The sequence below is a fragment of the Squalius cephalus genome (assembly GCF_949319135.1).
Source record: "Squalius cephalus genome assembly, chromosome: 4".
Classification (NCBI taxonomy): domain Eukaryota; kingdom Metazoa; phylum Chordata; class Actinopteri; order Cypriniformes; family Leuciscidae; genus Squalius; species Squalius cephalus.
In genome coordinates, this window is record NC_137125.1 from 47,062,399 (window position 1) to 47,086,144 (window position 23,746).

The 23,746-nt window shown below is 40.1% G+C and overlaps 1 protein-coding gene across 1 annotated transcript; it reads left to right on the forward strand.

The window, feature by feature from the left end:
* Positions 1 to 1,950: 1,950 nt before the first annotated feature.
* Positions 1,951 to 23,175, forward strand: LOC307157029 (scavenger receptor cysteine-rich type 1 protein M130-like; the record flags this gene model as incomplete). Its single annotated transcript, XM_079868774.1, has 17 exons — positions 1,951 to 2,151; positions 3,134 to 3,226; positions 4,515 to 4,562; positions 4,771 to 4,912; positions 12,575 to 12,889; positions 14,413 to 14,715; positions 14,879 to 15,190; positions 18,568 to 18,873; positions 18,977 to 19,168; positions 19,386 to 19,727; positions 19,786 to 20,103; positions 20,265 to 20,567; positions 21,831 to 22,145; positions 22,239 to 22,439; positions 22,538 to 22,633; positions 22,842 to 22,901; positions 23,102 to 23,175. 17 exons carry the CDS (start codon positions 1,951 to 1,953, stop codon positions 23,173 to 23,175), a joined length of 3,621 nt encoding a protein of 1,206 aa, XP_079724900.1.
* Positions 23,176 to 23,746: the final 571 nt, after the last annotated feature.

Genomic DNA, 23,746 nt, shown 5'->3' on the forward strand with positions numbered 1-23,746 from the left:
ATAAATAACTAAACAAACAAGATACCTGGTATTTCAATTGTCACGGTGTGACAAATAACAATTAGAAAAGAGATTAAAGCCCTTGTGAATGCAGTGTTATTTGGAGACCTCCTGTGGACACCCGTCTCATTGCACCGCGAATCTGTTGCTATGGCAGCGAGGCCAATTGCCTGATTGACAGCAGGTGTGGAGTAATTACAGAGAGCGTTGTGAGAGGAACACAGATTCAGATGGGGCTTTAAAAAGAGAGAGGAAACAGACTGTCGGGTGGTTCTCCTCCTGTGAGATACTGTGTTTGTCGGCGGGCTGTTTTGTATTTGAGGCTGGGCTGTGAAGCGGGCGAAGATTGAAGCTGAGAAGTGGAAAGAAGAGAGTGAAGTATTTATCAACGAAAACCCAAGGAATATCGTCAGCAGTGGGGAAGACGTAAAGTGATGAGTATCGGATTCGTTGGTTATATGCACTAACACTGAAGTGGTGTTGAGAGTTTGGAAAGTGTGTGGCACGAGTGAACTAGTACACCGAGTGAATTGTTGATCTGTCTCCAACTTTTGTCCGCTCCTCGCTGAATGTGATGATCGCTGCACCCGTTTTCTGCTGTCTCTGGAGAGAAGTTGAGCCCTTGCGAGAGACGAGAGTCGATCTGGTGGGAGAAAGACCGGTGGGTGAGTGCTGGCCCGAATGCACGGTGTGCGAGTGGAATGCAGTGCCTGAAGTGACGATTCACACGGGTTGTGTTATGGAGTGAAGTTCATCGTGTGGAGAAGTAATAGTAGTCTGCTGTGCACTCTCTCCTTACAGTCTTTCACTCGCCGTCTCCAAGGAAGGTTTTGATATATCAAGCGCCCAACTTACCATTTTGAGATAGCCCGGCTCTCTTAACGCTGAATGTTTTATATGCTGTTGAACTGTTAAACCCTGCTACATTGTTACAGTGTACAGCTGAAGTGGAGTGTCTCGCTTAAAGCATCCTCCCCGCCTGGTGGTCTCCACACGCTCCTAACGAAAGCCGCTGCCCTGTTCAGAACGAGAGAAGGTATTGCAGCTGAATGTTTCATCTATGGTTGAACTGTTAAACCCTGCTACATTGTTACAGTGTACAGCTGAAGTGAAGTGTCTCGCTTAAAGCATCCTCCCCGTCTGGTGGTCTCCACATGCTCCTATTGAAAGCCGCTGCCCTGTCCAGAACGAGAGAAGGTATTGCAGCTGAATGTTTCATCTACTGTTGAATGGTTAAATCCTGTTGCATTGTTACAGTGTACAGCGGAAGTGAAGTGTTTCGCTTAAAGCATCCTCCCCGCCTGGTGGTCTCCACACGCTCCTATTGAAAGCCGTTGCCCTGTTCAGAAAGAGAGAAGGTATTTCGGCTGAATATTTCATATACCGTTGAACAGTCAAACTCTGTTACATTGATCCAGTGTACTGCTGAAGTGGAGTGTCTCGTTCTAAGTGTCTTCCCCGTCTGGTGGTCTTTACACGCCCCATCGAAAGCTACTGCCTTGTTCAGAAAGAGAGAAGGTACTTTAACGGAATGTTCCATATGCTGTTGAATAGTTAAACCTTGCTACCTGGTTACAGCGCACAGCCGAAGTGGAGTGTCTGGCTCGAAGGGTCCTCTCCGTCTGGTGGTCTTCACACGCCCCAACGAAAGCTCCTGCCCTGTTTAGAAAGAGAGAAGGTACTTCAACTGAATGTTCGTATGCTGTTGAATAGTTAAACCCTGTTACCTGGTTACAGCGCACTGTCGAAGTGGAGTGTCTCGCTCAAAGTGCCCTCTCCGCCTGGTGGTCTCCACATGCCCCATTGAAAGCCTCCGCCCTGTTCAGAAAGAGAGAAGTATCACTGTCGAGCGTTCGCATACTGTTGACCGTTGAACCCTGTTGTATTGTTGCAGTGCACAGCCGAGAGGGAGCGTCTCACTTAAAGTGTCCTCTTGCCTGGTGGCCCTCCATGCCCGCGTTGCAAGCTGCTGCCGCTGTTGAGAAGAAAGAGAATAGCTGCGGCACGTACCTCGATCGAAGTGTCGTCCGGTTGTCCAAGGTTCTCTCCCGTCCCGGCTCAAGGCCCCCGTTCCACTTGGCTTGGCCCAGAGGACACCTGCCAGGATATACTCACCTGCTTCCCCTCCTGGCCTGGCCCGCTCGCCACCCTGTGATCCGTTCGAGTTTGAGATCACCGCTCCCTGGGTACTTGCCTCTGGGCAGCATCCGGGACTAGTTCTATCCCCGCCGCGAGTACTACCTGGTTCCAGTCCGAATGGGGTCCGTATAACCACGACTTCCTCGAGGGTCCTGTAAAGAGTACTTACCCAGTTACCTACCTGGACGGTGTGAGTTCCCTCTGATCCCTCTTCAACGAGCTGCAGGGCTGCCACGAACGTTCTTCCCTCTACGGCCCAGGGGGCCATCGAATTGCTACTGGCGACCAGAAGGAAGATTTTAAGTAGGACTTTTCAAATTATTTGCTTTTAACTTAAAGAAACTGTTACTCCTTTATTCTCTTGTCTGTCTGGTCCTTGACACGCTCCTCGAGGTGGTACCCGGTCTCCAGGGGTGGGTGCAGTTTGGCTTGGCCCACCCCGACCTGTGACAATTCTTGGAGTGTGAGCAAATTTCTTCCTTTCTTCCGGACAGTATTTTTACTACTGAAGGGGGTGGATTGGAATCCACTGCTGCTTCAATGTATATGTAATGAGTGATTATAATCAAGGTATTAATCAATACTTTTCCTTCTAAATATCAAATGAGTTGAATGACTTCTCTTTTACTTTGTTATAGAAGTTACCAGTGTGATTACTGAAATGTTATTTTCGTGTATTCTTTAATGTCTGTATTAGATATCTTAATGCAGTAACATTGCTTGCCTATTTATCCCAGCTTCCAGAAATTAAATAGGGACTGGTTTTGTGTTTGAGAAAGGTCTTCAAGTTAAAACACATAGGGGTCATTGAAGCCAATAGTTTAAGTGACCATTTCTTTGTTAAAGCCTTACTTAGACTAAAATGTATCCTTCCTTGAGAAATAACGCATTATCTTGATGTTTTGAGACGAGACTCCTGTTTATAGTTAGAGCCTGCCCAAATCCAACCTTGGAAAAGCTGTGTGTCGTTGTGTGTGAGTCTTCTTGCTTACAGGTTAAGGAACCACTGGCATTGTTGTTCGAGACATTCTGGCACCCAGCAACCCAAATCTGCGACCTGGAAGGTCACGACGTGCCTGACTTCAGGGTCTGAGTGTCAGTTGCATAGTCTAAGGAGATATGCTTCAGTCTATCTGTATATGTGTGGAAAATTACTGTTTATCAATTTCTTAGCCAATCAGAATCATTCAACCTGTAAGCAATGACGTAGCTTAGACCTTGGAAATGGTATAACTGCTGTGGTTTTTGTAACTGTAAGCGGGGCGGCCTACGAACTCCTGTGTGAGTCTTGAAGCTGACTTCTGCTGATGAAACTGCAAACTATCTTCAGTAAACTTTTCTTCAATTTTTAATAATTCTGACTCCGGGTCTTCCAAACATCTGGTCCTTGGGTCCTAAACTGTTAACCCCTAACACTACTATATATTTTTTTTATATCCATGTTTGTTCGTTGGTATTTATGTTGGCTTGTTGAATGTATATAGGCCTATTGTTATATTGGAATAATTCTGCAGTGCTAGGGAACTGTCAACTTGTGTAAAAGTTGAATTTATTTCTTTTTTGGATGCATTGTCATGTATGTGCGTTATATTTGAGTAAACAGAATCCTTAAGTTGTATTTGTATTTTGTTGTCTATATGTAGTAATTAATTTGCTGTCTATTTGACTTCTAGTCTATTCTTGGTCTACGTTTATATTAGATTTTCACTGACAGCCCAAATTTAGCCTTGTTTTAGCCTAGACTAATATTCACTATTAGACGTTCAATGGCGGTCTAATTGGCGTCTAGTCTATTTTTGAGCTACGTTTAGACGTCTATTAGGTTTTCACTGACAGCCCAAAATTAGCCTTGTTTTAGCCTAGACGTCGGGCTGTGTTTAGACGGCTATTAGACGTTTTTTAAATGCAAAATTGCTTGCCGGGAAGTGTCTTGATAAGGATCCATATCCATCCCCTATCAAATATACAACGCCTGTTACTTCTCTGTGGGAGTATGAATTTGCAAAACAAGGTGCTTTAGCAGAAATGTAGTTCACTGGGTCTGTCTGCTGGTCACAAGGTGAACAACGTGCTTATCTTCACTGATAATTATGGTTTGTGGGCCACCTGAAAGAAACCACTTTTGGTTAAATTAGGTAAATTTCACAATAGTTACAATGTTTTTGATTCATACATATGAAAGCTTTCACAAAATTAGCTTTAAGGGGAAGTAGTTTAAGGGTCTTTTCTGCCTTTCGTTAGTTTAATAAAGGCTTGTGCACTGTGCTCTTGGTTAACATTTACATTTTTAATGGCTGTTTTGTTAATGTCATACTAACATATCTAATAGACAGTGTTCAGAGTTAGTTATCAGTGTTTTTATCTCTTCTCTGCAGGTGTTGGGCTTTGATGCTGTAAATAAACTGGAGAGTTTCCGGTCTCCTGTAAGCCGTGTGTGTGTGTTTCTGCATCCCCTCTTGATGGGTGGGGAGGAGGAGTTCATCTGCACTGACTGTTAGATATATATAGAGAAGATCATTAAAGCCTGGTCTGATTTGTCACTGAAGTTGTTTGATGATTTCCTCTGTTCTGTCTAATAAGGTAACAGCGAGTGTGATTGGAGGGTTTTGAACCTCTTTCTCTCTTATTAAGGGGGCTGAGAGAGGACGCCTGTACTTCTGTATCATCAGTGCGGAGAAGCTTGTACTGGATGTTGAATTAATCAAGCAGAGAGAGATGGAGAGATGCCTGACACTCATTTTACTGTCTTCAATTATAATACTCATCACAGCTGGTAAGTAGACAATGAAAGAGATTTTTTATTTTTTATTTTTTTAATGATGGGTTAAATGCTATATTGTTTAAGATCTTAAAATTAAACTATAACTAATGTGTGTTTTTTTAGATGCCCGTGTAATCACATTGTCACAATATATTAAATGTTCTCCTGTGTTTAACATGCAGTTTATCTCTTTCTCTCTCTGTCCTTTTAATTTATAAAGAGCTACAAATAAGTTTTACATGAGTGTCTTCTTTTTTTATTCAATACAATATATTGTTATCAAAATCATATTCATATTTATTAATTAAAACCCTAAGAGGCCATTACTGTAGTTTTTTGGTCTTGTTGTCTTTTGATAGCAATTAAATTTTTCATGTGAAATCAAGATTGTAAATGTTGTCTCAATCTTCTGTTATCTAAAAAAAAAAAAAAAAAAAACATTGATCACCTTTTCTCTGGATGAAAACGATTTAATCGCCATGTGTCAAACATTATTCTATAACCATGCAGGCATCTCTGTCCCTCGAGTTGGCTGGTCGTAAAATTGATCACATATTTGGAGTTCTGATTTGATAAACATTGATTTGGAAATATTAGTGACAGACATGTTAGCTTGAGCAAGTCCCATGAACATTTTTATAAAAAAAGAAAAATAATCACTCATTCATAATCCAGCAGGATAAATGCTGTGTAATGTTATGTCAAGAAGTTGTGACAAACAAGACAACAAACAAGTTTTAAACAATGCCAAGACCTCAGCTACAGAAGAACTATATAGAGGGGAAATATATATATTAAAAGAATACACCTAGTTTAATATAGTTTAAGCTCAGTCAACATAATTTGTGGTATATTTTTTTTACCTAAACATAAAATTTCTACTTGTTCCCCCTTAAAAAAAAGGGGTTTTCTGTAAACTTTAAAATACTCACTGTCTCATTAACCCTTTAAGGTACGCACCATGAAAAAAGCAAAGGAAAAATTATTTATTTGCATTTTTTATTCAATTATGATAACAATAACAACAATCAATATTTTTTTTTAAAATTAGACCCTACAGTATTTTAGATACAGTCCTCTACCAAACGGTTGAGACGTCTGTTCATAATAAAAGAACAATATTCAGAACAAGTGCAATTTCTTGACCAATAAAAAATCTGATGGCTGCTATTGATGGCTCCAAACACATCAAGTGTGTGTGTGGACATGTTTTTCTACACCGGTGGGGACTTAAACCTGAATGCACACAGACTCATGGGGACTCGTGTCACCGTGGGGACCTAAATCGAGGTCCCCATGGGTACAAAAGCTTATAAATCATACAGAATTAGTTTTTTTGAACATGTAAAAATGCAGAATGTCTCCTGTGATGGGTAGGTTTAGGGATAGGGGCAGTGTAAGGGGATAGAATATACAGTTTGTACAGTATAAAAACCATTACGTCTATGGAGAGTCCCCACAAAGATAGTACACCAGACATGTGTGTGTGTGTGTGTGTGTGTTAGTGAGGGTGTGTCTGTGTTAGTTACAGTTTTTTACAATCACTTTGCTACTATTTTCAGAACCTTGATGTCATTTTTCAAAACTCTAGACACAAAACTCAAAACGGTTATCACTTGTAACACAGGCTGTCTAATATTCAAAACATTGCATTGTGCATTCACATCTTTAAAGAAATCTTGCACTTGCACAATCATTTGTTCAAAAAACAAATTTACTGTGAAATATCATTGAAACATAACTATAGATCACCCACACACAAGCAACCGATAGTTTCACTGTGTTATTGTTCATACAATCATTAAATATTGTAGAACAAAATAGGTGATACAGGTTTCATTATGGTACTACATGTACAGTAAATACATCTCTGTAAAGGTACTGCAGTAGTAGAGAGAATACTACAGACACAGTGGAATCATTGAACAAAGTTTGTAATATATTGATGCAAAATACTACAGTACAATCACAACATAGGTTTATTTGAATCAAAGCAAAAAATAATTAGCTATGAAATAGAAAAGAAAAGACAGTACTGTAAAACATCAAATGCAGTGTTCCTCAACTTGCTTGCTTGTACTGTAAGAAACAAAACAGGAGTGATTATCTATACAGTGCAGTACTGTCAATACTGTAAATAGTCTGACAAGGTGGTACAGTATTTGGGACCATAGACACAGTGTCTGAAGAAGCATTATGATAAAATATTAGGCTACATCCATGAATATTGTAGTCTAATTGGTTCATGCCCCACGCTAATTGGTGACAATGAATCTCGTTATCTTGAAACTTTCATGATTTAAACATGGAAGATTGTTTGTCTGTTTCCATACAACTATGCATTAAGAGTAAAGCAACAGTAACTTATCATTTTGACCAGTTGTATCAATTGATAGTTAGATCAATGTAAGGAAATGAATAGACACTCATTTGAAATGTAATGTGTGAATTGCCTTTTGAAATAGTAGTACTTTGATGTTAAAGGTGGTATCAGCGATTTCAGGCCCAAACATAAATGTTCACATTCATCTAATCTTACCTAACGATCCGCTAGCTACCCGTCCCATAAGCATGCCGTCAAAAAACCGCGTCTCTGTAGGCAGCCTAGGCTCTGAGATCTGCACACAAAAACAGTTGTTTTCACCCGTTTTAGCCAAACACTCAAAACCCAAACAAATAGTGTTCCAACCAATCACCGACAGGGGTGGGTGTTGTGAGGTTTTCGCGTGCAGCCGTCATAGGCAGCCGTGCACGAGCGCAAAACCTCATAACACCCGCCCCTGTCGATGATTGGTTGGAACACTATTTATTTTGGTTTTGAGTGATGTTGATACCAACTGTTTTTGTGTGCAGATCTCAGAGCCTAGGCTACCTAGAGAGACGCATTTTTTTTGACGGCATGCTAATGGGGCGGGCAGCTAGCGGATCGTTTGGAAATATTAGATGAATGTGATCATTTATGTTTGGGCCTGAAATCGCTGATACCACCTTTAAGTTGTGTCATATTGAACAGGTGATTTTTGTTGAATGAACAACTGATCAAAGTTTTATGTGTATTGTATCCAAGCAATTGAGAAAAGGGTTAGAGTTTTGAAAAATGTGCATTTTGATCATTGGTTGTGAGTTTTGTGTCTAGAGTTGTGAAAAATGACATCAAGGTTCTGAAAATAGTAACAAAGTGATTGTAAAAAACTGTAACTCTAAACCCAAGAACTCTAAGTGTGTGTGTGTGTGTGTGTGTGTGTGTGTGTGTGTGTGTGTGTGTGTTTGTGTGTGTATGTGAGAGATAGTGAGTGTGTGTGTGTGTGTGTGTGTGTGTGTGTGTGTGTGTGTGTGTGTGTGTGTGTGTGTGTGTGTGTCAGTGAGCGTGTCTTAGCATGTGTGTGTGTGTGTGCGTGTGTGTGTGTGTGTGTGAGAGAGAGTTAATGAGCGTCTGTGCGTGTGTGTGTGTGAGTGAGTGTGTGCTTGTGTGTGTGTGTGTGTGTGTGTGTGTGTGTGAGAGAGAGATTTAGTGAGCGTGTCTGTGTGTGTCTACGTGTGAGTTAGTGAGCGTGTCTTTGCGTGTGTGTGAGTTAGTGAGCGTGTCAGTGTGTGTGTGTGTGTGTGAAAGAAAGTGTGTGTGTGAGTGAGTGAGTGTGTGCTTGTGTGTGTGTGTGTGTTAGTGAGTGAGTGCTTGTGTGGGTGTATGTGCGTGAGTTTGTGTGTGTGTGTGTGTGAGAGTTAGTGAGCGTGTCACCATTTTTGGTGGTCATGCAACAGCACAAATGGGTTTTGGTGGTCATGCAACAGCACAAATGGGTTTTGGTGGTCCGCATCTGAGTCCTCAGGATTTTCAGGCACAAGGGCCTGAAAAGTGCGTGGTCTTGAACCGTAAAATGATTTGGCGTCCATCTATCATGTCTAAAACATAAAGAAAACAATTTGTATTACAAACCATGAACCTCTTACAATGCTAGTCATATAGTAATACACAAACAGTCAATTTTAAATTATGAAATTAATAGTAACACCAGAATTGGTATTAATTCTTCAAATTAATTCTTGATATTTACCATATACAGTACAGAAATGGTGAAAAAATGATATTGATCAAATATTTTTCATCAAATATGTAATTGAATAATATTAAATGAATAATTTTAACAACACTAACCCTTTTGTTCATTATAAATAGCTCATTTACCAACATTAGCTAATTTTAGCAACATTAGCTAGCTTCTCTAACGTTACCATAAAATGACAACTCAACCGTTTGGTAGAGCATGTTTTGAAAAAATTATTTGACCCTTATAAGACTTATTTTTGCTTAAAGCAGCACTAGGTAACTTTTCAACCTTCATAATATATTTCCAAGACTCTTGTGATGGTACATCGACTTACAATAGGTTGAATGACACGTCTGCCATAGCCTGACGGGGTCTGTATAGTTTTTAATCGTACTTTTAAACTTCGGGTTTCGGGTAGTAACCCCAGAACAAAAAGAACTACAAAATTCGACTGCTCTACGGCATAGGCTACCTCACTTCCCTCAACACGTCCTCACATGCTGTTGGACTTGTAAGTAACGTTAACGTTATATTGCTTATATTGTATATCACTCGGACAAGCTTTCACTCGTTGGTGTGAGCTAAAAAGCACCTGGCGTTCTTGTTGATTGATTAGTAGACATCTTCGGAGGCTAGCTATGCTTGTTCGATGTTCGATTTGTAACGCGTTGTGTTTATTCCCCAATCGAACTCGTGTAACTGTCTGTCACACGTTCTACCATCCACAGCATTACTTGATAGACAAAAATATGACAAGAATGAGCATCAAACAGAAACAACCCGCTTACGGGACAGTTAAACAGGGCGCGCGCAAGCGGCAACATTCTGATCTGAAAAATGAAGCCTACCCGGAAGTGCGAAAAACTGCAATACATTGAAAATCCGCTAGGGGCAGGTCCCAAAAGGGAGCAAATGTCCATAGCCCCCATGTTAAAATGTCCGTTTTCACATCATAAATTCATGTTTTTACAGGTTGGTCCCATGGACTTTTATTGTATTTTTCGATAGCTTCCGAGAGCCTGACAACTGTGAGGGGGGTGAATTTTTTTCTAACTCGTTAGTTTAGATCGTATTTAGATATAAAATGTATGACAATAAGGGTGTGGTTAACTTTGATTGACAGCTTGATTGACAGCTGACAAGGCAGCGCCACGGAGAATGACAACAAGAAGCGCCATTTTTTAATACAGTTGACATATAATACTACTGTTTCTGTATCATGAAATGTAGTTTTAAGAGTTTTTCAGGCGAGAATGTAGTTGTTTAAAGCTCAAATCTGTGGTTTATTTAAAGATTTATGAAAATTTTATCCAGTTGATCCAGCGATGACCGGGCGCTCATGTACCCCGCCTGGAGCAGCCTTTCCTCGGCTAGGTTTGCTGCCAATGCCGCGGACTCTGGCGTCTCTGTAGTGGTTAAACATGAGATATAATTCGTCTTGTGTATATCTAATGGGCGATTTTTGGTCTCGTCAATCTATAATTTTTTCCCTGGGCAATCGTTTTGGCTAAGGGGAAGTTTCATAACTTTATAAGCTATTTAACTTTACCGATGTAAGTTATGGTTAGACTAGAGCGCTGACTTTGTATGTTTGACTGAATTGTTTGCTTTATTTGTATAGCTTCTTATACCTTTTACTTATACTTTTATAATGGCTAATAATGATAAAACTGAAATTTAACAAAAAGAGACTGGGTTGAGTTTTGTCATTTTAAATTTTAATACAACAAAGATGATCTGTAATGTTGTTTACTGCAAAATCTGTTGTTTAGTACAAATGCACATATTGCCTGGACCATAAAATGTTTAATATTTTTATATTATATTTAAAATGAAAAGAGGCAGGTTTGTGTTTTATATTTTGTTTTTTCATAAATAGGCAAACGTTATGTGCAGTGAATATAATCAATACGCGTTGCCTGAACCACATTTGTGTGGCTATAATGTTTAAGATTTCTTTAAATGAAAACGAAAAGAGTTAGTATGGTGTTTTATAATATATTTCGTTGCCTAAAATATACACAGAGATAACCGGTGTAGCAGAGCGAGCTGAGTGACGCGCGCTGCGTTAGAAGGTGTGCGGGGTTAGGATTTTCCAAGATGGCGCCGCCCATACCCCCCATAAACGGCTTCAAACCTTCAAACCCGTTCTTCAGAAAGTCTATGGGTGACGTCACAGACGCTTTGTCCATATTTTTTTACAGTCTATGGGCGCGCGCAGCTCTTAAAGGGGCCACACCTTATTTCCACTCGTTACAGCTTCCATCAGACTGAACAGGGACCGGTATACAGGGGGGAGGGGATCAGGCCGTGAGTGAAGAGACTGCTCTGCGTGAGTGGTATTTACGACAGTAACGTTAAATACAAGTACTCCACAGCGACTCTAGGGGTCGTTGTTTGACCAAAACGGAATTCTTACCTAGTGGGGCTTTAATTAAGTTACATAATTCTGTTTAACAACTCCTCTGAAACGATAATGTCAACAAAATAGTCTTACCTTTAAAAGTCCCGCCGATATGCGTCATCAAAGGAGGAGTAAATTTTCGCTGTGTCACACCCTGTTTGAAGGAACAACGAAAAGGCATAGAGAGCCTAAGTCCCGCCCCTCCGCTTCCGGCTCATGGGACCTTATTTCGAAAAAAATATGTATGGAAGTCAATGGCGAGAGATAACTTATCTTTTTATTCCGTCTGAACTGTGCCCTGAACTACACATATGATGTTTGTCAATTTAAAAGGTAATTATGAAGGTCAAGAAAGTCGCAGTTTGTCATAAAACAGAAGAGTAACGTTTAGTTTTATGTGAAAATCGCTCAATGAACTACATCTCTCGTCTCGCACTATGTACGTCACAAGATCCGTTGCTCGTATGTGTGTATTCTGGCTCAAAACACTCAGGCATGACGGTGTAACGTTACGATTATAATGTAAGACTATAGAAAACATGACAGACGTTAGCTTCAGTAAAGTTAGCTTCATTCATTGAGAGAAAAGGTATGACGTCGCATGTGCGCCTTCTGGGTTTGTAGTCTTTGTAATTACGTATTTTCACAGTCTTATACCTCAGCAGTTTTACATCAAGCTGCGACTTTCTTGACTTTAAAATGTATCTTTTAAATTGACAAACATCATATGTGTAATTCAGGGCACAATTCAAACGAGATCAAAATATTTGTTGTCTCTCGCCATTGACTACCATACAATATTTTTCCGAAATAAGGTCCCATGGTGGTCGACCGGAAGGGGAGGGACTTAGGCTCTCTATAGAGACAGAGCGCATTTAGGCCACGCCCACACCAAGGGGGAAAACAATCCAACCGTCTCCATTGACTTTGCAATGCGAGAGGCTGCCTCCTTGTCATTTATTGCTTCTAACAAAAGACAGAAAAATGCCTAAAAGCTGCTGTATGACAAGGTGTACAGCAAACAAGCTAAAAAACCCAGAAATAAGTTTTTATTAGCTCTCGACCCCAAAAAACGAGTGTTTAGGACATAAAATGGAGTTCAATGGAGTCTACCAAATACTTTAAATAGGCTACCATTTTCCCAGCTGTCCCACTTTGTAATGCTATAAATTGAACTGTCATCCCTTAATATTTAATCTCTCATTGTTACTGCTTAATATTTAGACAGTGTGAATGTGCGGCTGGTTGATGGTCACAGTCGGTGTGCTGGTAGAGTGGAGGTTCTTCATAGAGGTCAGTGGGGAACAGTTTGTGGAGATGACTGGGATTTGCCTGATGCTGCAGTGGTGTGTAGAGAGCTGGACTGTGGAGAACCTGTAGATGCTCTGGGTGATGCTCATTTTGGACCAGGATCAGGACAAATCTGGTTGAGTTTTGTCATGTGTAAAGGATCAGAGTCTACACTGAAAAACTGTGGGTCAACAGGATGGGGTAAAAGTATCTGTGATCATACTAATGATGCTGGAGTCATTTGCTCAGGTAAATATTTTACATATTAAAATTAATATGCGCTTCCAGAATGTCTTCTAATTTAGTTAGTTAGTTTTTTAAGTTTTATAATGTTGATTTCAATAATAAATACATTTTTATATTTATATTTGTTGTGGTTTTCTTTTGTGTTTTTACTTTATTCATTATAAGACTAAAAACCAAATGGCTTTGAATGTACAAATCATTATCTTGAAGCCCCATAAATAAGCCATGCTTTTGTTGATCTGTGTTGTTCTTCAGAAGTCCGGCTGGTTGGAGGTTCTCGCTGCTCTGGGAGGTTAGAGATACTTGATGATCAGTCGTGGGTTTCAGTGTGTGACGCTGCCTTTGACCAGCAGGATGCAGAGGTTGTGTGTAGAGAGCTGGACTGTGGGGCTCCTGTACAGGTGCTGGGAGAAGATGCTTTTGGCAAAGGAGACGCTCAGATGTGGACACAAGAGATTCAGTGCAGAGGAAATGAGTCTCAGATTCACTTCTGTCCAACATCACCATTAGATGACAACAACTGTTCACATGAGCACAACATTGTTTTGCTGTGTACTGGTAACAATTCAAAGTACAACAAAGTACATTTCATTTCATTTTATTATAACAATTTAAATTTACAATAACCTTTTCTCTTACATTCATAGAAATAAGAAATGTGAGGTTGGTTGATGGTCACAGTCGTTGTGCTGGTCGAGTGGAGGTTCTTCATAGAGGTCGGTGGGGAACAGTGTGTGGTGATGGTTGGGATTTGGCTGATGCTGCAGTGGTGTGTAGAGAGCTGGACTGTGGAGAACCTGTAGATGCTCTGTATGATGTTCATTTTGGACTGGGATCAAAACCGTTTTGGATGAAAAATGCAATGTGTACTGGATCAGAGTCTACACTTAAGAAATGTGGATTCATACAATCAACTGATCTTGATGTGTGTCTTGATAAGAGCGCTCAAGTCATTTGTTCAGGTAAACTAAAGCTAAAAATCCTGTCTTAACAATTGCACCAAAAGCAGTCATAATTTCATTTTTTGTGACCATTTTCCAGCTTCTTTTTGACAGCACAAACTGTTAAGGTCAGACTGTAATAATCAGAGACCTTGTTAAAAATAAAATTTAGAAGCTTGTTTCTAACTCTACATTCTAATGTAATTCCCTGATAGGATTCATTCATAGACATTGTTGACATGAAAATGTTGAAATGTGGACGGTCATCTAATGCATTTGGATTTTTACAGTAACAATAACTATACACTGTTTTGTAGATAAAAGATTTTGTATTTGTAGGTTACTTTCAAGTCCTTTTGGACTGGGAAAAAGTTTTGCTGACATGTATAATATGTTTTCATAATAAATATATTTTATTTCAGAAGATAAAGGAAAATATGATTTCTCGTTGATTGATATATTAATTATATGATTCCGCTTTGCGTTGGGCTCCCGCATCAGCCTGTCGGGGTTGTATTCGCTATGTAACAACCGCCTCGCTATACATTATCCCTTACTTACTTTTTTCCTGTGTTGTTCTTTCAGGAGTCCGGCTGGTTGGAGGTTCTCGCTGCTCTGGGAGGTTAGAGATACTTGATGATCAGTCGTGGGTTTCAGTGTGTGACGCTGCCTTTGACCAGCAGGATGCAGAGGTTGTGTGTAGAGAGCTGGACTGTGGGGCTCCTGTACAGGTGCTGGGAGAAGATGCTTTTGGCAAAGGAGACGCTCAGATGTGGACACAAGAGATTCAGTGCAGAGGAAATGAGTCTCAGATTCACCTCTGTCCAACATCACCATCACAAGAAAACAACTGTTCATATGAAAATTATGTTGGACTGGTGTGTTCAGGTTTGAGCCTTTTTTAAATAAACTGAAAGAAAATGTAATGTTCCCAAAATCTACACTAAATATTAGTAAATTTTATAATAGTTTTTTCTCTTATTGTGATAATTTTTTCCTCATTCTTTCCTTTTGTCCATATGTCTTTACTCCCTCTTTATTTATTTTATAGACAATTTAAGAGTAAGGCTGGTTGGTCATAGTCGCTGTGCTGGTAGAGTGGAGGTTCTTCATAGAGGTCAGTGGGGAACAGTGTGTGGTGCTGGTTGGGATTTGCCTGATGCTGCAGTGGTGTGTAGAGAGCTGGACTGTGGAGAACCTGTAGATGCTCTGGGTGATGCTCATTTTGGACCAGGATCAGGACCAATCTGGAGAAATCGCACGTTATGTTCGGGATCAGAATCTACACTGAAGAACTGTGGAACAGTAAATTGGGGTTTTTATGACTGTGATCATACTAAAGATGCAGGAGTAATCTGCTCAGGTAAACTGCTCCAAACCCTGCACTGTTTTTACATCACTGATAATTCAACTGCCTTAAAGGGAAAGTTAAACCAAAAATGAAAAATCAGTCATCATTTACTTTGTCTTTCAAACTTCTATGACTTTGTTCTGTAGAGCACAAAACGTTTTTTTTTTTTTTTTTTTTTTTTTTTTTTTTACTTTCATTAAATTGAAAAGAGTACCAGGATATTCTGTAAAATTCCCCTTTTATGTGACATAAAAATGAAAGTCATATGATATGGATTGACATGAGAGATTGAGTAATTTGACTGTTTTACTCTTTTCACATTAATAAGTGGTGATTTATGGTAAAACAATAATGACAAGAATTACACACCTTTAGATAAACAAAATTGAAAGGTTTATTATCTCTTGCTACTTCAGGTGTCAGGCTTATTGGAAACTCGAGTTGCTCTGGGAGGTTGGAGATACTTGATGATCAGTCGTGGGTTTCAGTGTGTGACGCTGTCTTTGACCAGCAGGATGCAGAGGTTGTGTGTAGAGAGCTGGACTGTGGGGCTCCTGTACAGGTGCTGGGAGAAGATGCTTTTGGCAAAGGAGACGCTCAGATGTGGACACAAGAGATTCAGTGCAGAGGAAACGAGTCTCAGATTCATCTCTGTTCAACATCCTTACACAAAAACAGCTGTTCACATGATAATTACCAGGGGCTGATCTGTGCTGGTGAGTTAAAAGAATATAGTAATATCATACCTTTTACTAATAGGGTGCATCTCAGTCAGCTTCATATTTCACAGTCAGAACATTGACCAAGGAGCCAGCCATTTTAAGGTCTGTCTCAATCACAAAATCTTTCAAGTTCACTGGAATGTTCGCTCCCTAAAAATCCCACAATGCACTCCAAAAACCAGATGCTCACTACGTTCCCCTTAATGGAAATTCTGTTAAGTGCAAAACAAATCGCACAAACCAATATGTCAGTATAAACATCAGTATATAGATAGTGAACAGTGTAGTAAATATTTATAATAAAAATTTGGCTAAAATGTTTCAGATATACAGTATACAGTGCCCTCCACAATTATTGAACCCCCTGGTAAATATGATCAAAATTGGCTGTAAAAAATAAATCTGCATCGATTATCCTTGTGATCTTTCATTCAAAAAATGTGCAAAATTCTAACCTTTCATTGAAGTAAAAGAATTGAAAGTGGGGGGAAATCACATTATGAAATAAATGTTTTTCTCCAAAACATGTTGGCCACAATTATTGAAACCCCTAGAATTTTTTACGAGTAAAATATCTCTGAAGTATATTAATTAATATTTTACCTTTTTTAGTACACCAGGGTGACTAGGAACATGAAACTGTCCAGCTATGACTTCGTGTTTCACAGAAGTTTAAATATGAGGAAACACAAAGGCCAAATCCCCTTAATCATCCATCACAATGAGTAAAACCACAGAATACAGTTCTGATGTGCAGCAAAAGATTGTTGAGCATCACAAACTAGAAAGTGGCTGTAAGACAATAGCTAAAGAATTGAAAATCCCCATTTTGACCATCAGGGCAATAATTAAGAAGTTATAACCAACTAAAGATGTTATGAATCTGCCAGGAAGAGGACGTGTGTCTATACTGTCTTAATGCACGGCGAGTATGAAAGTTTGAGTGGCCAAAGACTCTCCAAGGATCACAGATGGAGAATTGCAGAGATTAGTTGAGTCTTAGGGTCAGAAAGCCTAAAAAAAAAATTATCAAACAACCCCTACATCCCCACATGTTGTTTGGGAGGGTTTAAAAAAAAACCTCCTCGCTCACCCAAAAACAAATTCCAGCAAATTTAATTGTCAGACACGACTGGATCTTCAAACCGCACAGGGTTCTGTGGTCAGATGAGACTAAAACAGAGCTTTTTGGCAGCAAACACACTAGATGGGTTTGGTGAACACAAGGATAAAAAGTACCCCATGTGTACAATTTAATATACCATTGGATCTTTAATGTTGTGGGCATATTTTTCTGCTGGAGGTCCTGGACTTCTTGTTCAGATACATGGCATTGTGGATTCTATCAAATATCAACAGATAAAAAATCAAAACCTGACGCCTTCTGCTAGAAATCTTATAATGGGCCGTGGTTGGATCTTCCATCAGGACAACGATCCAAAACAAACATCAAAATCAAAACAAAAATTTGTTGTGGAGCACAAAATTAAGCTTCTGCCATGACCGTCTCAGTCCCCTGACCTGATGAGTGGAGTGAACTGAAGAGGAGAAGCACCAACATGGATCTGGGAATCTGAAGGATCTGGAGAGATTCTGTATGGAGGAATGGTCTCTGATCTCTTGTCAGTTATTCTCCAAACTCATCAGGCATTATAGAAGAAGACTCAGAGCTGTTATCTTGGCAAAAGGAGATTGCAAAAAGTATTTAATAAAAGGGGTTCAATAATTGTGGCCAACGTGTTTTGGAGAAAAACATTTATTTCATAATGTGATTTCCCCCCACTTTCAATTCTTTTACTTCAATGAAAGGTTAGAATTTTGCACATTTTTTGAATGAAAGATCACAAGGATAATCGATGCAGATTTATTTTTTACAGCCTATTTTGATCATATTTACCAGGGGGTTCAATAATTGTGGAGGGCACTGTATATATCAACAAAGTATATTTCATAACATACTTTAAACAGCATAAAAAATGTCAGAAAGATGTTATGTGTGTTGTTAATAAATACCAGTGTTGACGTTTTATGGCACAAGCACCTCATATCACCGGAAATTAAAAAATCAGTGTCCACATGTGTAGTGAGCCAGTGTGCTTTACCAGTGCAGAATTTGTGTACACAATCCTCTGATACACGAACTAGTGTGCTTACGGAGATGCAATCACAGTCTCTATCTGTATTTTTCTGTCACTTAGACAAAAAGAATGTGAGGTTGGCTGGTGGCAACAGTCGCTGTGCTGGTAGAGTGGAGGTTCTTCATAGAGGTCAGTGGGGAACAGTGTGTCACTATGACTGGGATTTGGCTGATGCTGCAGTGGTGTGTAGAGAGCTGGACTGTGGAGAACCTGTAGATGCTCTGGGTGATGCTCATTTTGGACCAGGATCAGGACAAATCTGGATGAATCACATCAGATGTACTGGATCAGAGTCCACACTGAAGAACTGTGGGTCAGCAGGATGGAGCGAACATGTCTGTACTCATAGTTATGATGCCAGTGTCATCTGTTCGGGTAATAATTTAACTGATTGCCCATTCATTTGTTGTGATATAAAGAATATTTGTTTGGAAAAAATGTTTGTATGTTTATTGTATTTAACTATCAAGTATTTGTTTTTGTCTACTGTGCACTGTCATTCCTGTAATATTAACAACAGGTCATCAAGCTTCCAGACTCGTTAATGGATCTCACCTGTGCTCTGGGAGGTTAGAGATACTTGATGATCAGTCGTGGGTTTCAGTGTGTGACGCTGCCTTTGACCAGCAGGATGCAGAGGTTGTGTGTAGAGAGCTGGACTGTGGGGCTCCTGTACAGGTGCTGGGAGAAGATGCTTTTGGCAAAGGAGACGCTCAGATGTGGACACAAGAGATTCAGTGCAGAGGAAATGAGTCTCAGATTTCATTTTGCTCAATTTCATTATCACACAAACAAAGCTGTACCAGTGACTATAATGTGGGTCTGATCTGTTCTGGTAAATTATAAATATTCAGTGTCTCTTTGTTTGTATTTAAAACAGTATATGTTCTCTGTCAGCTGCATTATACTTTATTTTAACCTCTATGTTCTTTATTCAGGTTACACAGAGGCCAAACTGATGAACGGTTCAGACTCTTGTTCTGGAAGAGTGGAGCTTCGATTCCTTAATGAGTGGGGTTCAGTGTGTGATGCATGCTGGGATATGAGAGCTGCCAGTGTCCTCTGTAGACAGCTGAATTGTGGGATTGCTGTGTCTGTTGTGGGATCAGACTGGTTTGGAAAGGGAAGTGGTGAAATCTGGGCTGATGTATTTGATTGTGACGGGAACGAAACAAAACTCTCAGAATGTTCTGTCTCTTCATGGAGTCGAGCTGAATGTTCTCATAGACGAGATGTTGGAGTCGTCTGCTCTGGTAAAATTATATTTGATACTCAGAGCATTATGCTCTTTTTCACCATGTTATAACACAATTCTTATTTTAGTAAAACATGAGATCTTCTCCTCAGATTCCTCTCTGGCTATTCATGACGGTCTGGTGCGGTTGTCTGGAGAGAGACAGTGTGAGGGGGAGCTGGAAGTTTCCATCCATCAGGTTTGGAGGAGAGTTCTGCTGGACTCCTGGAGTCTCACTGAATCCTCTGTGGTCTGCAGACAGCTGGGCTGTGGCTCTGTGCTGAACTTCTCCGGCTCCTCTTCATCCAGTCCTGAACACAGTCATGAGTGTGTGACGGGCTTCCAGTGCTCTGGGAGTGAAGCTCATCTGGGGAACTGCAGCTCTCCACTAACTCTCAACTGCAGCTCCACACAACAGCTGTCAATCACCTGCCTTGGTGAGAACAACAACATCTGTGCAGATTCTTCAGTTGTTAGTGATCAATAATGTGTTTTTCTCTCTCTGAATATCAGGTCGCGGGTCCATCAGGCTGGTGGGTTCTGGGGGAGACTGTGCAGGGAGGCTGGAGGTTTTTCACAGCGGCTCATGGGGGACAGTGTGTGATGACTCCTGGGATATTAAAGATGCCCATGTGGTGTGCAGACAGCTGCAGTGTGGAGTGGCCCTCAGTAACCAGCAGGTACCAGCCTGGTTTGGTCCTGGTTCTGGACCCATATGGCTGGATGAGGTGGAGTGTGAGGGGAATGAGACGTCCCTGTGGAACTGCTCTTCTCCAGGCTGGGGGAAACATGACTGTCAACACAAGGAGGATGTAGGAGTCGTGTGCTCAGGTAAACACAACTAAAAAACAAAACTATTTTGTAACATTTAAAATCTAAAATATTATTTGGTATATTTCAGTCATCCATATACAGTATATGTAAAATTCAGTAGTTGAAATAAATCAGAAGTTCGATGAAAGCTATTAGGTTGTGTTCATGTTTCCATCTAGAGTTTAAAGAGATCAGGTTAACTGAGGGCTGTGAAGGGAATGTGGAGGTTTTCTACAATGGATCCTGGGGTAATGTGTGCTGGAACCAGATGGAACTAGACACAGTGAGTCTGATCTGTCAAGAACTGAACTGTGGAAGATCTGGTGCTTTTTCCAATTCTATAACAAGGGTGGAATCAGCTCGCAACTGGCTGGATAAAGTAAAATGTCGACAACATGATACAAATCTGTGGCAGTGTCCGTCTACACCTTTGGGAAAGAATGACTGTGGTGAAAATGAAGTGGCCAAAATCACCTGCTCAGGTAAGGTATAATATTGTGAAGCAGAGGCTTTCGGATCCATGTGCAGATACTTTATTGGAACACACAAGAAAACAGAGTAGAACAGAAATGGTAATGCAGAAGCACTCAGGGGAAGTCCAGAACTCGGAGTCGATACCAGGCAAGGGTCGGGGCAGGCAGCAAACGTTCATACAAATGTCCTTGGAACCGGGCTAGGATCGAGAAAAAGGGAATACTAGGAAATATCAGGAGATTGCTCAGAGTTGTACGCCGTGGCAGAAACAAGACTTCGCAGGGAACAGAGGGGAGCGAGGTCCAGATAAAGGGAAGTTGAGTGAGAACAGGTGGCAGTGATAATGAGGATAAGACAGGGATGGAAGGTGATGAGTGTGATCAGTCCTAGAACTCAGGGGAGAGTGATCTAGAGAAACCAGGAGGAGGCGTCGTTGAGCGCACCGTGACAAATATAATATATTCTCCACCTTTTTTCCTGAGCAACCAATGAGTGCTGCCATGACAGATTCGAACGTCTGTAGTTTTATTTCTGGTCTCCATAGTAACCCATGTTAATACTAGATAAAAACAGCAACTGAATTAATTAAACAGAAACTTTTTGAACACTACTAAGAATACAAATAAGCTCAGGGTCAAGCCAAAAAAATTAAGGAATTCTGTTTTGAGCACTACCCCACAAACATGTATGAATTGCATTCTGTGCCAAATACTGATGAGACAAACGGAGCACGGCTTGCAGCACCATTAGTTAAAATACTCCCCAAATAAGGTATATGACTGCTGCTTATTATTTTGGGGATAAAAATCCCACTGAACTTCACTGCGATCTGCAGCTGTATTGGGAAATTAACGCCCACCTGTTATCAGTGTAGTTTAACTCAGGCCGCTTCATGTCATCTACTCACATTGAACTCTTGACATCTGCGGCACTGCCAAAAGACAGTCATTGCTGTAAATTGTCAGCATTATGGAGACATATCCTTTTTTTGGTAACACTTTACAAATAGGTTTCATTAGTTAACATTAGCATGTTTATTAATAAACATTAACAAAAATGAATAATGTTTATAATGCTCTAACTTGTGAATCCAGAACATAAAAGTCTTGAATCCCCTCGAAGCTATTTGACATGGTCTACATCTCCCTACCAGAGACAGTGTTCAGGTATGATGGCATTGTTAATTTGATGGCAAAGAACATCATAACAGTCATGTGACCAGAATAGTACTCTTCTGGATATTAATGTGTTGTCTTCTATGTGCAATTTAGAACGCCTTCCTCTCAGACTGAGTGGAGGTTTGGGCCGGTGCTCTGGGAGGCTGGAGGTGTATCATAACGCTGTGTGGGGTTCAGTCTGTGCTGATCTGTGGGACATCAGCGATGCTCAGGTGGTCTGCAGGCAGCTGGGTTGTGGAGCAGCACTGAGGGCTGATGGGAATTCAGTCTTTGGTGCTGGTGAAGGTGTTGTGTGGCTGAACAGAGTCGAGTGCAGAGGGAATGAGATTCACATGTGGGACTGTCCTCTCTCCCTGAAGAACCACACTGACTGCTCCCACAAAGAGCACGCTGGACTCACCTGTGCAGGTCACAGCAAAACACTGAACAATATTAGTCATTTTAATGCTAATAATCTTTGACTATTTGCAGGATTTTTAATGTTTGTGTCTGTTTTGCCAGATTTGTCAGTGTCCACTACTCCTGCCACAACAACATCAGCTTCTCCTCCAGTTTCTCAGACAGTGCGCTCAACATCAGTCACTCCTCCACAAACTCCTCCAGTGTCTCTCTCTGTGCTTGTGGTTGTACTGGGAGTTTTGCTCTTACTGCTCTTAGTGCCACTGCTTATACTGATTCAGCAGAACAGAGTGATGAGGAGAGGTAGGAGAGATCCAGAGACTGTCATATTGTGTGTTATTCAGTGTGTGATCAGTCATGTGTTGTGAACTGACAGCAGGTTTGTCTGTCTACACTCACAGCTCTCTCTAAGAGGAGACACAAGACGACGACTGAGGCCGTTTATGAGGAGCTTCATCACAGACCCACTAATAGACAGAGTTTCTTCACTCAGAGGGGTGAGTAAATGTCATAGAGTCTGACTTGAGGAGATCATAATCACTTTATTCATAGCGGAGAGTAGAGTAAATCACACATATCCATTTGTGGGACTTTTGTATGTTACCTGAAATTGTACAGTGTTAGTGTTGAGATTCAAAGGAAGTGGAGATTTTGGCTGATTTACGATTGTGAATGTGTGTGAATGAATCTACTTCTCCATAATAGGAAGAGTCCTTTCAGAAGAACAGCATTCTGGGTATGAAGATGCTGATGAGCTTCTTTCAGGTTAGAGGACTCAAGTATAAATCAATATAACTCAAATCTAATCTTCTACATACAGAAATAAATTAATGTTACAGTAAATTAATTAAAAACATTCACTTAGCAGGTTATAAGTTTAAATTATATAAACCATTCAGCATCATGTAATAATTCAGATAAGGATTTATTGAATCTTTTGTTTCTTTCATCTACTCTTTTTAAAGCAAATTTTGCAGGAGGAGCCGCACCTGACTACTATAATGACATCACCACTGAAGGGCCAAATAAAGGTCAGTGACTTTAACTCATTTCACTAAATTAAATGAACTATTGGGCCTCTGAATAGTTAAAGCAGTTTTTGTTTATTTCCTCCTTGCTGTTAACTCATTTAGAAGAGCAGCAAATCACACCTGAGAATTATGATGATATAATCACTGTTGGACTGAGATCTCGTGATACAGGTTTATTTCTTATTATCATTTACAGGTTTTAACAATATAGATTTATATGCATAATTATACATTTGCACTGTTTCAAAATCCCAAATTGTGCACATTTAATAGATGCATTTAATTTTTCATTATTTTGTCTATTTGTCTCTTTTGATTTGCCAGAAAATTATGATGATATCATCATTGTACGACAATTCTCCAATGATAAAGCAGGTGTGGGATTCAAATTACTCTCTCAAATTAATTTTTTTTTTCTTTATTTGATTGTCCTATTGTCAAATTATAGTGGCATTTATACTCATGTAATTAATAATGGACACATTTATATCAGAGGGTGTTCAGGAGGAGTATGATGATGTGAAGAATATCAGGGAATATAGTGACATGTTTGGTACGTTACGGACACCTTTTTACCTT